Source organism: Micromesistius poutassou, assembly GCF_964030765.1.
Source record: "Micromesistius poutassou genome assembly, chromosome: 22".
NCBI classification, from domain to species: domain Eukaryota; kingdom Metazoa; phylum Chordata; class Actinopteri; order Gadiformes; family Gadidae; genus Micromesistius; species Micromesistius poutassou.
This window is the reverse complement of record NC_140292.1, coordinates 1,063,204-1,079,630: the sequence shown is the minus strand read 5'-3', so window position 1 is coordinate 1,079,630 and position 16,427 is coordinate 1,063,204. Positions and strand designations below refer to the sequence as shown.

The following is a 16,427-nucleotide window of genomic DNA, read 5'->3' as shown; positions in this document are numbered from 1 at the left end:
TGTATGGGTGTACGTGTGTGTGTGTGTTTGTGTGTGTGTGTGTGTGTGTGTGTGTGTGTGTGTGTGTATGTGTGTGCGTGTGTGCGTGCTCCACCTAGTTTGATGATGCTGGGCGTGGAGGTGTTGCGGCTGCGCTCGGTGCACGCCGTCACCGTCAGGTTGTAGATGTCCCCGGGGGGCAGCGGGAGGCTGGCACGCATCACGTTACGCGTCACCTGGGACCCGCCCACACACACACACACATACACACACACATGCACACACACACAACCACACACAGACACACACAGATACACACAAACACACACACACATAGACACACACAGACACACACACACACACAACCACACACAGGCACACACACACACACACACGCACAAACACACATACACACACACACACACACACACATACACATGCACACGCACACAGGCACACACACACACACACACACACACACACAAACAGAGACACACACGCACATACACACACACAAACGGGGACACACACACACACACACACACACACAAACAGAGACACACACACACACACACGTCAGTCTGACACCCTCCATGAATACTGACGGCTGACCGCCTTGCTCTCAATGTTTACTACATGTGAAGGGAGGACTCTGGCTCCGGCTGGCTCCTCTACTATCCAGACTGGAGCCAGGAATCCTCTAACTCTAAATACCAGGGAACCACGGCAACGGCAATGATACGCACATTTGGTCTGCCCACCACAAATAACGACCATTGACGATGCTATCTTTGAAATTGGATCGGCAAAATAAAAACTGACTCCCTGATAAAAATAAAGGTGAAATATAAAATCGTAATAAAAATGTACATAGTCCGTCACAATATTCTTAGATTCAAATAAACACAAACCAGGCCTGGGCCTTTTTTTTGTTTTTTTTACAAAACGCAAACATAGGCTCTGTTGAAACCAAAATAGCGAGATAAGGAAAGCAGAGCAGTGTTCTGTCATGAGTATCTTCATTTCGCAGCGAAGGCAACAGCTTCTGTGTCCTCCCAGATAAGATCCTTGTGCCTGTAAGCTCCTGCAGCCAATTTCCTGTTCCCAAATCAATGTTGTAGCCGTGGACATCGATCTGACCGGTGATTCTCCAGACGATAGCGGAGGCAGACACGCTTGGAACCGTTTGTTCACAGCACAAGGGGAACGACCAGCCGCACAACAGAGGTAAAACGACTGCATTTCGGTCACGAGATGCTGTTTCGGAACGAGAAGAACGAACAAACGACAGCTCAATTGTTCGTTCTGTACCTAACAGAAAAACCCATCTGTGTTAACGTTTTGTTCTGGACAATTTTATGCAAAACGATACATGAGCAATTTGCGTGTTCGTCTTTTATACGTCTGCCTCACTTCACTACGTCACGCAGTCACGTCGCGACCAACCCTCAGCTACCAATAATGAACGGATGAATAATTAATGACACCATCCCCATCTAATACAGTTGGAAATGGCAGAATTACCTCGCTGAAAAGAAGCCACACAAAACACACACACACACACACACACACATACATGTGTTCAACTGAAGTATTTAAGAAATAAACTAATTAGCTGCTTTACTTATCTGGGCTAAATCCCCCCCCTGTCTGCCCTGAAACAAAGACCTGTCCTGGACCTCATGGAGGGGGCAGAGCGGGAGATAGCAGTCAGCCCGCGGCTATGCTAATTGGAGCCCCTAAAGGATTCAGTGAGGAATAATCAATAGGAGCTATAGCTAGCGCCGCGGCCTGGGCGTAGCATAACGTAGCCTAGCCTTAACAAGCTTCCCCGGGCTTTCACGCTACGCGCGCTGTCAGGAGAAGAGGAGGAGAGGGCATACTAATCAGAGGCTTTGGCATGCTAAGTCGCAGATGCGCGACTCCTAATATTGCCCGTGAACGTTGGATTACAGCCTCACGGAGCGCGCCAGTCATGCTAAACAGGCCAGGCTCCCCTGCGTTAATTGAATACAATTACAGACAGATACAGCCGCTGCCGAGCCCCTAATTAAGAGTAGCTCTATCCAAATCGAGGCGCTGTCGATTAACAAACACCTGGCGGCCGTCCACGTCGTAAAAAGGTTGCAGAATTATGGGTTTAGATCGGAATAATGTTTGTTTTATTCCAAATCGTAATATATCTGAAAAAAAAACGCTCCGCCCAGACTCTGAAGACACAGATTATAAGACACCTTCTGGTCTGTGCTAGGGAGATAGAGAGACAGAGAAAGGGAGTGGGGGAGAGAGAGAGTGTTAGAGAGAGAGCGATGGAGCGAGAGGGAGAGAGAGAGAGTGTGTGAGCGAGAGATGGAGAGAGAGAGAGCATGAGACAGAGAGAGAGAGAGAGAGAGAGAGAGAGAGAGAGAGAGAGAGAGAGAGAGAGAGAGAAAGGGAGTGGGGGAGAGAGAGAGTGTTAGAGAGAGAGCGATGGAGAGAGAGAGAGAGAGAGAGAGAGAGAGAGAGAGAGATTGAGAGAGAGAGAGAGATGGCGAGAGAAAGAGAGAGAGAGATGGAGAGAGAGAGAGAGAGATGAAGAAAGAGAGAGAAATAGGCTGCAGAGAGAGAGAAAGAGACGGAGAGAGAGACTCACAGAGAGAGAGAGATAGAGAGAGAACGGTCATCGTAAGATAGAGTGGTCGATAGACAGAGAGAGTGGAAGAGTGGAAGAATGAAAGCTGGTTAAGCAGGTTACAGAGAAACAGACCGACACAAGCCAGGACCCTGGCAGCCAGGCAGGGAGAGGTGAGGGGGGGCCGGTGGGTGGAGGTTGGGGGGTGGGGGGGGGGGGGGGGGTCCTTACGTCGATGGAGTAGCTCTTCTTGGCGCCCTTCTTGCCCACGGCCACCACCTGCCAGTGCAGCATGCGGGAGTGGGACAGGTCCACAAAGAGTTCACCGTACGTCCAGCGCACGTACAGCACGCCGTGGGAGTAGTCCACGGAGGAGATGTGGGGCGCCTCCGGGGCTGGAGCGCAGGAGGGGGGGAGAGAGAGAGAGGGAGAGAGAGGGAGAGAGAGAGAGCCAAAGAGAGAGACAGAAGAAGATTTATTTATTTTCAAGAAGCTTTAACTTTAACTTTTCAGCTATCATAAAATCAATGATCAAAAAAGACATGTTGATGTTCTCTCTCTCTCTCTCTTTAGTGACGAAACACAGAGAAAAATGCACAAAGCCACGAATAAAGATCACACGAAAAGAAAGCAACGCTTCGGGCCAGCCCGTCTCCAAACACACGCTGCTCTCCTCTCACTGCCCACAGAGCAGCTTCAAACACCGCCTGCTTTCAGACGCTTCGGTCCAGAGTCCGGAGTCCACCACGATGCCTGGCCTCAGTGCACGGATAAAAACAACTCTACAGCAACATCAAGGCTACTCTCACAAGAGAGAGGGAGAGAGAGAGAGAGGGAGAGAGTGTGAGAGAGAGGGAGAGGGTGAGGGAGAGAGTGGGTGGGAGAGAGCGAGCGAGAGAAAGAGACAGATAGATAGCGAGCGAGAGAGAGAGAGAGAGATTGAGCGAGTGAGAGCGTGCGAGAGAGAGAGAGAGAGAGAGAGAGAGAGAACGAGTGAGATTGAGAGCGAGGGAGAGAGAGCGAGCCTCGTGAAGTTGATGTGTAGAGGCACTAGGAATGATGGTGTCACGATCACGAGAGAGACGGGTGAAGGGGCTGCTAGTGTCGATGCGATGTGAATACAGCATTGGCTCTCACAGCCTCGTTATGTCTCAGTGGCCCGCTGACCTGCTCTCCTCCTCGTTAAAACACCTCTCAGCGACGGCGGGGCGGTTTTTAATCACTCGTTACTGTTGCTGTGTTTTGGACGACCTCAGCAGACTCTTGATTGGCTCGTTGAAATGCAAAGTGTTGCCTCCCACCTCTGCTTAACTTGTAACGGGGGTTCGTGACATCATCGCGATGCTTTCATAGATTAAGTGATTACCGGTAATTAGAAAAATAATCAATCCATTAATCGCTCGTGGAAGAAAATGCTCAGTCACAGCCCTAATTGATATGTGATCAATTCATAATGATTGGGGTAAGGTATTATATATCATGCAGAATAGTTTAATTAATATATAGAATATATTATAAATAAGTGATAGATGGGGATTATGATATTCAGTAAAATATAGGAATGATTATGCATGGAGGTAATATAGAGGTGTTATAAAGGGGTACCGTTGATATATAGCAGCAATGGTAATACGAGACGGTACATATATTATAGATGTGATAGAGGTTACATAGGTAACATAGTGGTGTTATAAAGGGGCACCATTGATATATAGCAGGAATGGTTTATATGACAGTTATATATATTACAGGTGTAGGTGATACCATTGATATACAGAAGGTAATGGTAATGTGATACGGTACATATGTTAAAGGTGTGTAGGTGATGACTACCTGTGATGAAGCTGACAGTGGAACTGTCGCAGCAGCTCAGAGGCGGGTCCCCCCAGGTCACCATGGAAACACGGAAATTGTAGTACCAGGCGGGCAGCATATCTGTAACTCTCTGGGAGAGAGGGGGAGGGGGGGGGGGGGGAGGAGGGGGAGGGGGGGGGGGGGGGAGATTAGATCCAGTCAAAGAACCTCGCTTTTTTCTGGCTTTAAAATGTGTCAAAATGTCTGGACTTCACAAGGTGTTGGGAAGCACACACACACAGATACACACACAGATACACACACACACACACACACACACGCACATTCTGAATCTTGAATGTGACGTCAAACCTATATCGTTTTTCACAGGTCTATATTTAAAACCATAAAAAATTTCCTCCACATCCTAGCCGTGTTTAACAAACTCTATCTAATCCCCATTATGCATCTTTCATTATGCACTCTAGCTCATCAAAACCAAGTCTAATCACGACCAAACAACCCCAGATTTCCTTTTTCCTCCCACTCCTCCTCACACTGCGTCACTCACTGCTGCCAGCGCATCGAATCAAAGCTCATTAACTCGTCACAGATAAAGATTTACACCGCTAATGTGCCCCCGAAGAGCCAAGGAGACAAGCACGCGTCCAACGGAGCAGGAGGGGGGGGGGGGTGGGGCTACGGTCTGATCCTCACCACGGAGGCGATGACGGAGGCGGTGGCGGCGATCTCGTAGTAGGTGGTCCACTCGGACGCCAGCGTGACGGGGTTGAAGAAGAAGGTCTGCAGGACGTACTTGCGGAAGGCCACGTGGTACGGCCGCTGCCAGCTCAGGATGACCGCCGTGGGGCTGAGAGGGTAGACCACCAGGTCCCGGACGCCCGTGGGCTCTGGGTGTGGTGTGGGGGGGGGGAGGGGGAGGGGTGCGGGGAATCGGCAAAAATGAGACAATTCCTTGAACATTCCAAGACACAGGACCTTAGTAATTAATCTCTGGATAATAATTATTCTCTCACATGAATGCTGACCTCCCAGGATATAACTCAAAATAAATTAAATCAATTTAAAATAAAATAAAAATATTGTGATACTTTGCGCTACTGTATCGATATAATTGTGTGCACAAAATATCACGATACTGAACAGAATCTATTTTTTTTCCCGCACCACAAGTTGGCTCTAGGGGGGACGGAGAGCAGGGGTCAGTGGGTGGATGGTGGAGGTTGTAATTGGAGGTGAGCTCAGTGGGGTAAATGGTAAATGCCCTGCATTTATACATCTCCTTTTGTAACCATTGGCCACTCGAAGCGCTTTACAATATTGCCTGACATTCACCCATTCATGCACACATTCACACGCCGACGGCGGTGGTGTCAGCCATGCAGGGCGACAACCAGCGCGTCAGGAGCAGTCAGGGTGAGGCGTCTTTGCTCAGGGACACCTCGACACTCGAGGGGGATCGAACTAGCAACCTTGCGGTTACCAGCCAACCTACCTCCTGAGCCACATGCCGCCCTAGCCGGGTAGTCTGGTTGTAGGGCTGAATGATGAATGCGAATATGAGCTAATGCACAACATGGCGCCGTGTGATAGCCAAAGGGAAGAAGCTGAGATGTTCTGCTTCAGGTAAAATGTGCAACTAAACATTGTTAATCATGATGCGTGCTGCAGAGACGCCCTGGCCGATATATCTTGTTCTCTAGATGTTAAGAAACAAGTTTTTTTGGTACAGACATCACCAATCATCATGACTTTAATAGTCTTTTCAGTGAAAATTAAAATTGTGATGCAAAAATGCATCATTCACACTAATGGTGACTCATATCGCAATCATAGCATGTGTCCAAATGATTTCAGTATGATTTATTTTTGTGCACCTCTAGGTGTCTAGGGGTTTTCTGAGGACCGGAGGATAGGATTCAGAGAGGTGCCGGGTTTGATTCCCCCATTGTCCTCGGGCTGTTTCATGAAGCACCTTTGAGCAAGCTGCCTCGATGCCTGACTCTGTCTCTCTATTCACAATACGTTACACTCCAACTGACAACTCAGTCGTGTTGTTTTTAGAAACGTACAGCAATTGTAAATGTTTTTGACAAAAGCCTCTGATAGAAGAGGGGGATGTCTCTGACACAGGGGAAGAGGTCGCACAGACATGAAGGTGAATAATAGGAACAACACAACAATAAAAAAATAAAGATACACACAAACACACCCAGATATAAAGCACACACACACACACACACATACATACACGCCAATACAACCCACAGACACACACACACATTCAAAACGTACACACACGTACACACGCCAATACAACCCACAGACTCACACCCACATACAAAACACACACACTCACACACATTCACAAACCAATACAACCCCCCCCACACACACACACATTCAAAACACACACACACACACACACACACACACACACAGCGACCTCACCTATATCGATGATGACGGGCTCTGAGGGGGGGCTGATGAGTGGTCCGTTGGTGTGGTAGACCACCACCCTGTACTGGGCCCCCGGGGTCAGGCTGGTGATGATGTCACTGGTGGTGTTCTCCTAAGAGGGGGGGGGGGGGGGGGGGAGACAGAAAAGTGGCCACAGATTGGTGCCATTAAATACCTTGATGTCAGCACACACATACACACGTGCACGCACCCACATGCACGCACACAGGCATTTGCGTTGAGGTCTGAGCAGCACTGCGCCGTTGGTTTACGACTGCAGCGCGGCTCTCTGTCTGAGTCCGCCCGCTCCGGCCGCTCTGTGATTGTGTTTCTGCTCAAGGAAATGGTGCAGAAAAGGCAGTCTGGAGCTTTGTTGCCAAGACAACCTCACACCCTTCTCACGCGCACACGCGCACACGTTCACGCACGCATGCGCATTAAGCGTTGCCGTCTACGGACTTTCATTAGATGGTTGACAATAAAACTGGCAGCGGAGATGAATCAGTGGAAATCCTTCATTTGTGTGTTTAATGTTGCGTTGCCTCCCTGCAGTGTACGTACGTGTGCGCCGTGTGCTTTATGTAGAGTTGCTCCGCCACAGTGTGTGTTCATCCATGTGTTGTGCGGATGCGTGACCTCGCTGCAGTGTGTCTGTTGTGCGTTGCGTGACCTCGCTGCAGTGTGCGTTCTGCGGCGTGTGTGTTGCGTTGCGTGACCTCGCTGCGGTGTGTGTTCTGTAGGTAGTTTTTTTTTCATTTCGCTGCAGTGTGTCTGTTTCCTCTTTGCGTTACCGTTGTCGCCTCGCTGCAGTGTGTGTTGCTCTGTAGAGTGTGTTCCCACCGCAGTGTGCGCTCTTTATGTGTTTGACAAAGTACCACCTCTCTGAAGTAAGTGTACTTAATGTGTTTTAGTATGACCTCACTGCAGTACTTAATGTGTTTTAGTACGACCTCACTGCAGTACTGAATGTGTTTTAGTATGACCTCACTGCAGTACTTTCTGTGTTTTTGTATGACCTCACTGCAGTACAAATACTTTATATTTGGCAAATTGCCTTCATATCTTTCTGATCTTGCACTTTATAGTTTGCGTTAAAATAATTTTATACTCTTAGACACTCCGAGACTGAGCTAGGTAAGACAGCTTTTAGTTATGCGGCTCCCTGGTGCTGGAATCTCCTTCAAAAAGATCTCAAATTATCTGTTGCAATTCCTCTTAACCATTTAAAAAAAAATACTCAAACACTTTAGATCTGACAGTTGTAAATGCTTTCACTAAACAAACCTTGCAGTGTGTTTCAGTGTGTTTTTGATGCGTTATCTGTCTTACTTTGTCTTACCCGTTTCTTGTAATCTAATCTTCCCAGTGTTAAGTATGTTTTGTTGAACCTGTCTTTTCTGTGCTCTGTTTTTTGTGTTTTGTCAAATTTTGTGCAATGTCTACGTGCTCTGATTCTGTTTAGTCGTATTTTTTTGTAATGTCTACGTGATCAGTTTCTATGCTTCACCATGTTTTTTGTGCAATATCTTTATGTCTGTATGTCAGGGCTCCCTTGAAAAAGAGGCTAAAGGTATGGCCTCACTGCAGTACTTTCTGTGTTTTAGTACGACCTCACTGCAGTACTTTTTGTGTTTTAGTACGACCTCACTGCAGTACTGTCTGTGTTTTATATGTTCTGGACAAATTGTGATATCTAACCTAACTCTACTCTACTAACGCTGCTGATTCATTGTGCCTCATTGGCTATATCCTCAGCCAATCAGAGCGCTTTTATACATTTAAGAATCACTATCTGCCAAAGTCATCCATTTGACTTTGGCTTTTTTTTACGCTTAATACAAGATGAACCATAAAATACGACTCAGGAAATTCTGCTATGAGGCTAACGATATGAGTTCGCTGCAGGGCCTCGCTGCGGTACGTGTACCAACCTTCACCTGACGTATCTCTACACCGTACCACAGCAGTACGTACTGCAGTATATACAGTCTGAAGCTCACTTCGCTGCAGTAAGTGTACCACCCTTCACCTGACGTATCTCTACACCGTACCACATCAGCTACAGTATATACGTATGAGTCTGAAGCTCACCTCGCTGCGGTAAGTGTACCACCCTTCACCTGACGTATCTCTACATCGTACCACATGAGTACATACTACAGTATATACAATCTGAAGCTCACCTCACTGCAGTAAGTGTACCACCCTTCACCTGATGTATCTCTACATCGTACCACATCAGTACGTACTGCAGTATATACGTATGAGTCTGAAGCTCACCTCGCTGCAGTACGTGCTCTCCATCCTCTGGTTCATGCTGGGCCGGAGGCAGGTGGTGGACAGCACGGAGATCAGGTGGCCGTTGTGGCTCTCGGCCGAGGGGCCCCAGCTCACCGCCGCCTTGCTGGAGCCCAGCAGCCGGACACTGACGCTGTGGGGCCGCTCCTTGGGCTCCTCCATGCACTGGCCCCCGGGGCCTGGAGAACGGACAACACGCGTCATCCAGGGGCCAAACGTTTACCATTTTGGCAGATAAAAAAAAAAAAAAAAAAAAAAAGACATATACTTGTACTGTCGCTTGGCTGGTGTGTTTCTCCGCTCTGGTAGATGCAGAGAAATTGCTGCGTAAATGTTGTACCCTGCCAGCCATGCTTTAATTACTATATACAAGGGCTGCTTAATGGCTGTATACGTTTGGCCGGTTTACACGGGGCTGTTTTAATTACTATGTACAGGCACTGACAATTACTTTAAGCAGTCATCTTCTGTATAATTGTGTATACACCACAACCCCACTAAACCAGGGTGACTGCGGATAAAGAAGTGGCACGTGGTTACATGCTTTGAGGAAGCTTTTGTCTTTTTTTGTCTACAGACTCTGGTTTAGTGCCGACTTTATCAGCGATGCTGCTATAGGACGTCTACTGGTGGACCACGGGGTAGGAACCCATAACCTTTACGGTTGGGAGTAGGACACCCTTACCACTGAACTGGTCATCTCCAACCCAGCAGTCCTATTGAGTAATAGCAGACTTCTAGGAGAGGAGATAGCTCCTCCCCTTTCCTAAAAGGGGCGGAGCTACGACTTGTTTCCTCCCTAGCTTTTCCACAGTGGCCAGTCTACCCTGTGTTCTGAAACCTTCACAGACACAGTCTTCTAAGAAACCACCAGTGTCCACACAGGACAGGAGTTCTGTGTGTTCACTGTCAGCCAATCACACGCTGACAGATCCCCGCCTCCAGCGACAGGATTGGTCGACACCAGACTAAGGGTTCCGCGTACTGAGGTAGAAGGTGAAGGCGGTGTAGGGGGCGCTCTCCCGGGCCTCGCAGTCCCCGGCGGAGCTCAGCGCGGTGACCAGGACGTGGTACGTCCCGGGCTCCGTGGGCTCGGTGAAGAACTCGTGGGTGTTCTCGTCCACGGTCGCCGTCTCCGTCACGTTGCCTAGGGGACGGCCGGGGGAAAGGGAGGCCGGGGAAAGGGAGGAGGGATGCGGTGGAGGTGGAGGTGGTGGTGGTGGTGGTGGTGGAGAGGGAGGGAGGAGAGGGTGATGGTGTTGAGTGGACAAAAAAGAACAAAGAGAAGGAAATATCACTCAAAATGCACCCTTTTAAAAATTGCTTTTAACATCGAATTCTCTTTATATCATAGTCTCCATCTCTCTCCCTCTGCCACTTGAAATAGGATTCCTTTATGGGAGTTTTTAATCACAGATTTTCATCTTATTTCTTTTCCTGTGTTTTATGACCTTGTGTCACGAGTACCAATCAATACCAAACCACTGCTGATCAGCACTTTAGAAATAAAACATCATCAATACAAACAAGAGGAAATGGCTCTTGACTCCTTCCTGTGCAGACAAAAAAAACTGCACAAAACGGAAAGGCCAACAAAACCCAAACCCCCCCCCCCTCTCTCTCTCTCCGTGTTTCCGGCGCCTACCGTCGCGGGAGATGTAGACGCTGAAGCCGTCGTAGTGGGCGGGCGGGGCGGGGGGCAGCCAGTGGAGCTCCAGCAGGAGGGGGGGCAGCTTGGCCGGCGCGGCCGCCAGCGAGGGGCCGGCGGGGCGGGGCATGCCCAGCGCCGAGCCCGGCTCGTTAGAGTCCTCGTACTCCGGCATCAGGCCGTTCACAAACTCCTCCTGGTCCGCCCGGTCCGCGGTGGGGGCCGGGCCCCCCGTGGTGGGGGCCGGCCAGGTGAAGGGCCGCGTCCGGAAGGCCGAGTCCTCGTCCGCCTCCGCCGTCTCGTTGCTGTTGGCGACGGCGTCGTCGGCGTCGGCGCGAGCGACCTCGTCGTTAGCGTTGGCGATAGCGGTGGCGTTGGTGTAAGCGTAGTCCGCGGCGGTCGCCGTGGCGTTCTGGGCGGGGTTGTCGGTCGGGGCCTCTTCTGACGGGTACTCGTCCCCGTCGGTGCGGATCTCGCCCTGGTACTCGTCCTCCATGAGCGGGACGTCCCGGGCCTTGCGCGGCTGGGGGGTCTGCCCCGGGGAGCCCCCCGTCGCGTCGGGACGGAGCCCCTTGGGAGCGCCGTCCAGAGTCGCCCCCTGCTGGCTGAGGGGCACGAGCTTCCAGGTGATGTTGCGCGGTGGGTTGGGCACTGCGTTAGAATGAGGACGTTTGCGGGGTGAGAAAAGCTTTCACAGGGGAGTCATCGGTTAAACAGATGGAGCGGGACCACTGGACCGACTGGTAGCGGTTTGGTCTGACAGACACCGTTTGAAAGGAATGATGTCAACATGTCGACCAAGAAAACGGTCCCCCATCCAAAAGACTTTAATAGAAAAATAACAATTTATGGAACGCGTCAGAAGTTGATTCGAGAAATGAGTTTGGTGTGTTTATATTGGCCTTGTGGAAACCCATGCCAAAAAATCTGATATATATATATATAATATAATAACACAGTTGAATCAAGAGATGAGTCAGACAGTGTAAGAATACAGTGCGGGGGTGTCTGCTCGCTATAAATGCTTTCAAATAAAATAATACATGTCCCCTATTCATCAGGGAAACTATTCATCAGTGATGAAAGGGGAGCCATGAAAAATGTGTTTCTTTTTGTACAATTTTTATTTTTTTTCAGTCTAATCCGATCAATAAGTAACGATTCTAAAGTGACTTGAGTTGTAAGGCGCTGCCTGCCGGGGCGCTACCTGTGCGGTGCTGCAGGGGCCGGTGGGTGATGTCGCTGTGCCGCACCGTGGCGCTCCGGTTCACCGTGGCCTCGGAGATCAGCTGAAAGGTGATGTTCTTGTAGCACAGCCCCGGCAGCCAGTGCTTGAACACCGTCTTGCCCCTGTAGAAATCTACAAGGAACAATGAAACCAGGAATCAGGAGTGAGCCGTGGACGAGACGTGGAGAAAGCGGAACCCTGTGAGAATTCTGCTGACCATTCTAGCATTTTTATTATCTTCCAGTTTCACTTTCACTTCAGGTACAGAATCCACTAGTCAAGAAGGCTCTTTGACCTGCTCTGTAGACAACAATATAAGTCTGTGGCACCGGAGTTAAGCCTGCTGCTTGCTAGACAAGCAATATTTGTGCGCAGGAGAAGCCTGTTTCTCATTTGGTTGTATCATTGGGGTGACGGCAAAACATAAAATAGGATAGGGTGAGGCCAGCCTTATCCATTTAAATTTCAACATTATCCTGTAATGTGTTTTTTTATGTTTTGCAATCTGCTTTATTTGTTCCTCGGATACATCTGTTTCTACTCTATTATCAAATCGACTATAAATTATTTTAAAAGGTTTTACGGCAAAATCCAATCTAAAACAAAAAACTGCTACGTTGTTAAATCTGCTTCAACCTTTGCAGAACCTCATTTGAATATGTATTCGGAGAGCGGTACCGTAGATCAACATTTCAATTAAAGGTGCACTGTGTCGAATTTTGCCTCAGCATAACGGAATAGGCAGAAATGGAATTTAATATTCATCAACGTGTTTTAATACGTGTATAATCTCATGAAAATAATAATCATTGGGTTTTGATGACCTTAGAATGAGCCATTTATATTTACATTTAAGGCATTTATCAGACACTTTTATCCAAAGTTGCTCCTGCCATGTTCCCCACTCCACCTTTAAGTAACCCTGTAAACTCTGCCCGATATCAATGACGGCGGCGGAGGCGGCTACCTTTATACAGCATGGAGCGCAGCTCTGTGCCCTCCACATAGCTGATGTTCACCCGGCTGAAGACGTTGTCGGGCGGGGAGCTGATCTCAAACACCACCCCCGTCTCCGGAGCCTCTCTGTAGTCTGATATGGTCGCGCTGTCCACCGGCAGAGGCCCTGGAAGTAACACAAAAAACATGTTTTGTTTTTTTATCCGTGTTCACGTTTTATAACCAAAACGGGAGAACAATTCATCTCTAGGTGTATAAGCACACTGCATTATTTATATGACCTACATATTTACACCAAATTGGATTTAATCTTCGCGAAATAGGTCAGGGCAGAATAAAATCGGTGTTATGTACGCAACGCAGCCACGCACAGCAAATATAATAATTTTAATACACCCGAATATTTTAAACATGGTTCAGTTAAGGCGTCCGTTTCCAAGGCTAAAGTAACAAACAAACCCCCCTTCTGAGTATTATAACAATAAATAAGAAAGTATACATCTAGAAAAAGTGTTTGCAAAAAAATAAGCTACCTGCCATTTTACTATGCTTACTATGCTTACTATGCTTCTATCATTCGCTGCTATCGTTATTTATGAAGTTGTTTTAATTAGCTGTTTGTGATGAAAAGCATGTTGAAGTGCCCGTGTGAAAAGTGTTAGGAGTCCACCACCACCACCCATCCACCCCTACACCACCCATCCACCCCCATCCACACCCACCCACCCCTCCATCCTGTCTATTACGTTTTTTTTTTTTACTTTTTGCCGGCGGTCTTGGCCAGGACTCCCTGGGAGAAGAGTGACTGTAACTCAATGGGGACTCAAAGGTGAAACAAATCAATGAAATAACTATTGCCGCGTCCGGTCTTTACTTGTGAGGAGCCCCACGCTGCGGAGAGGCTTGGTCCAGCCCCGACCGTCCCGGGCCAGCAGCCCCACGCTGTAGGCCAGCCCGGGGTGGGTCACGTTGAGCAGCAGCGGCGGCGGGAGCCTGCCGTCGGCGGGGAGGAGGGGGAGGAAGGGGACCAGGCGGGGGCGGGGCCCGCCGGCCAGCAGCGCGGCGTACTCGGTGACGTTGTCCCGCAGGTCCGACGGCTCCAGGACCGCCACCATCCAGTCCTCGTCCCGCAGGGTCACCTGGAAGGCCGCGCCGCTCTGGAGGGGCAGAGGGGGGGGGAGAGAGAACGTCAGAATGCATCATGGGATTTTTTTTTGGTCCCCGATAATTGCCGCCATTTTGAGAGTACTCAAGAGAGTTGTGGTTGTGTGAAATCCGAAAATAAACGGAATTGTATACTGTTTCGGGCTTTGTATATCAGAATGCATCATGGGATTTTTTTGTCGCCGATAATTGCCTCCATTTTGAGAGTACTCAAGACAAGAGAGTTGTAGTCATCCTACAAATCCTAAATACACGTAGATACACCGTATCCAATCCAAACTTTGTTTTGCTACGTCTCGCATGACAAACACTGGCGGTTTCCAACCCAACACAATGTCACCCCATAATGACAAATCACTCTCCGATTAATGATTACTTAACATTGACCAAAACACTATTACTACCATAAACATTCTTACGCTCCTCCTCTTACGAAATCGAGACGGTTGTTGCGATGTGACTCCCGATGTACGAGCCCTGAAGACTGTAGGTACGATTCAGGAGTTGTAGAGAGAGAGGGATCGTGGAAGAGCAGAAGAGAGCGATAAATGCCGACGAAACCACCCCAAAAGACTGGCTGACATCACATGTCAACCAGTTGATTCCCAACAACCAATCGGGAGGGAGTTACCCTGATGGCTCTGAAAGCAGGTCTGAAATGGAAATGGTCTCACAGAGGCCGGACCAGAGGAAACATATATTCTCACAGAGCACTTCACTCACTGATAGGGTTAGGGTTAGTGCAGATGGATGGCTATGCCATTTCTAACAAATTACAGCCAAATAAAAGCTCTTAAATCTTAATTACTGCACCTTAAAGTGTTGGAAATGATTGACACTTCATTTTTAAGAATGATTGGCCTAACCAGTCCATCATTCATCACCAATCAATGTCATCAGTAACATTGACGTGGGTGATTTGATTTTTTTTACTGCCCTGATTCTGAAACCAGTCAATGCTAATGTTTAATGTTGTGCATTGGTTAGGTTGGTTTATTGTGCCAGAAACTTTTTCCAGTTGGCAGCCATCTTAGTCGGTCATCATGGACGCACACAAACACACACACACACACAACCCCCCCCCCCACACACACACACAGACACACACACACAAAATCTTAACAACATTTACACACAAACAATCAAAAATAGGGGCGCAACATGGAGGCAAACAATCTCCTCTGGCGCTCTGTCAGCCACAACCGTCCGAGAGAACCGTTGTTCATCTTTCGGCGGTCGTTTCACGTTTCACGTGTGTGTGCGTCACACGGTGGCGACGGGCCGTATCGACGTTCGCCTTTTGACGTACGACCGGCCGATCGCTCGGCGCCACGTATCTCGCCCACACCCCCCCACCCCCCCCCCCCCCGACCCCCGGGATCAATGCGACGAAGGAGCGAGCGCCATTAGCTGTCATTAGCGCGCGGCACAGCAGCCGTCACTGAGCTGCTGGGGGCCCGGCCTGCTGGGGACCCGGCCTACCCGATAGAAACACAGAGAGAGCTGAAGGACAGTACGGAGATATGACACCGCTATCTGGAGGAGCGTCTGGTTCTGGTTGGGCTGTGGAGCTGCAGTCTCCTCCCTGTGGTTTTCCATTAGGAGGATGGGGGCAAAAGCGCATCAGGAAAGGCCACGTGCGCGCACGCACGCACACACACACTCACAACACAGAGCACAAATACAGACAGGCACACACACACACACGCATACACTCACAACACACAGCACAAATGCAGACAGGCACACACACACACACACACACACACTCACAACACACAGCACAAATGCAGACAGGCACACACACACACACACACACACGCATACACTCACAACACACAGCACAAATGCAGACAGGCACACACACATAGTCACGAGTGTGTGCAGACACACACTCACATGTTAACACACAGACACACACACACACACATATTCAGGCGCACAGACACAGACATGCAAACACACAAACAGACACAAAGGCACACAAAGAGACAGAAACACACAGAAACACACAACACAGATAGAAACAGATAGACATAAACATAAACATACACACACACACGTGCACGCCGCGAAGACACACACACACAGACTCACCGACACAGAGAAAGACACAATGGCACACAAAGAAACAGAAACACAGATACACAGAAACACACACTCACACAGAAACACACACACACACACACACACACACGTGCGCACGCACACTTTTAATCTGGAGACTGGCAGTAAAAATATAAGAGGGCGTCAAAACCCCATGAATC

General features: G+C 48.9%; 1 protein-coding gene across 1 annotated transcript in view; it reads right to left on the bottom strand.

Moving 5' to 3' along the window:
- The window catches only part of ptpro (protein tyrosine phosphatase receptor type O), a 49,489-nt gene that overhangs the window by 14,818 nt on the left and 18,244 nt on the right, over positions 1-16,427 (bottom strand). The window contains exons 2-12 of the mRNA XM_084486901.1: positions 13,871-14,153; positions 13,007-13,162; positions 12,019-12,171; positions 10,809-11,462; positions 10,149-10,310; positions 9,146-9,342; positions 6,857-6,977; positions 5,102-5,295; positions 4,424-4,535; positions 2,822-2,985; positions 95-215 (exon numbers count right to left, since the gene is read on the bottom strand). Coding sequence (XP_084343027.1) covers positions 95-215; positions 2,822-2,985; positions 4,424-4,535; positions 5,102-5,295; positions 6,857-6,977; positions 9,146-9,342; positions 10,149-10,310; positions 10,809-11,462; positions 12,019-12,171; positions 13,007-13,162; positions 13,871-14,153 — 2,317 coding nt within the window. The remainder of the gene's footprint in view (positions 1-94; positions 216-2,821; positions 2,986-4,423; positions 4,536-5,101; positions 5,296-6,856; positions 6,978-9,145; positions 9,343-10,148; positions 10,311-10,808; positions 11,463-12,018; positions 12,172-13,006; positions 13,163-13,870; positions 14,154-16,427) is intronic.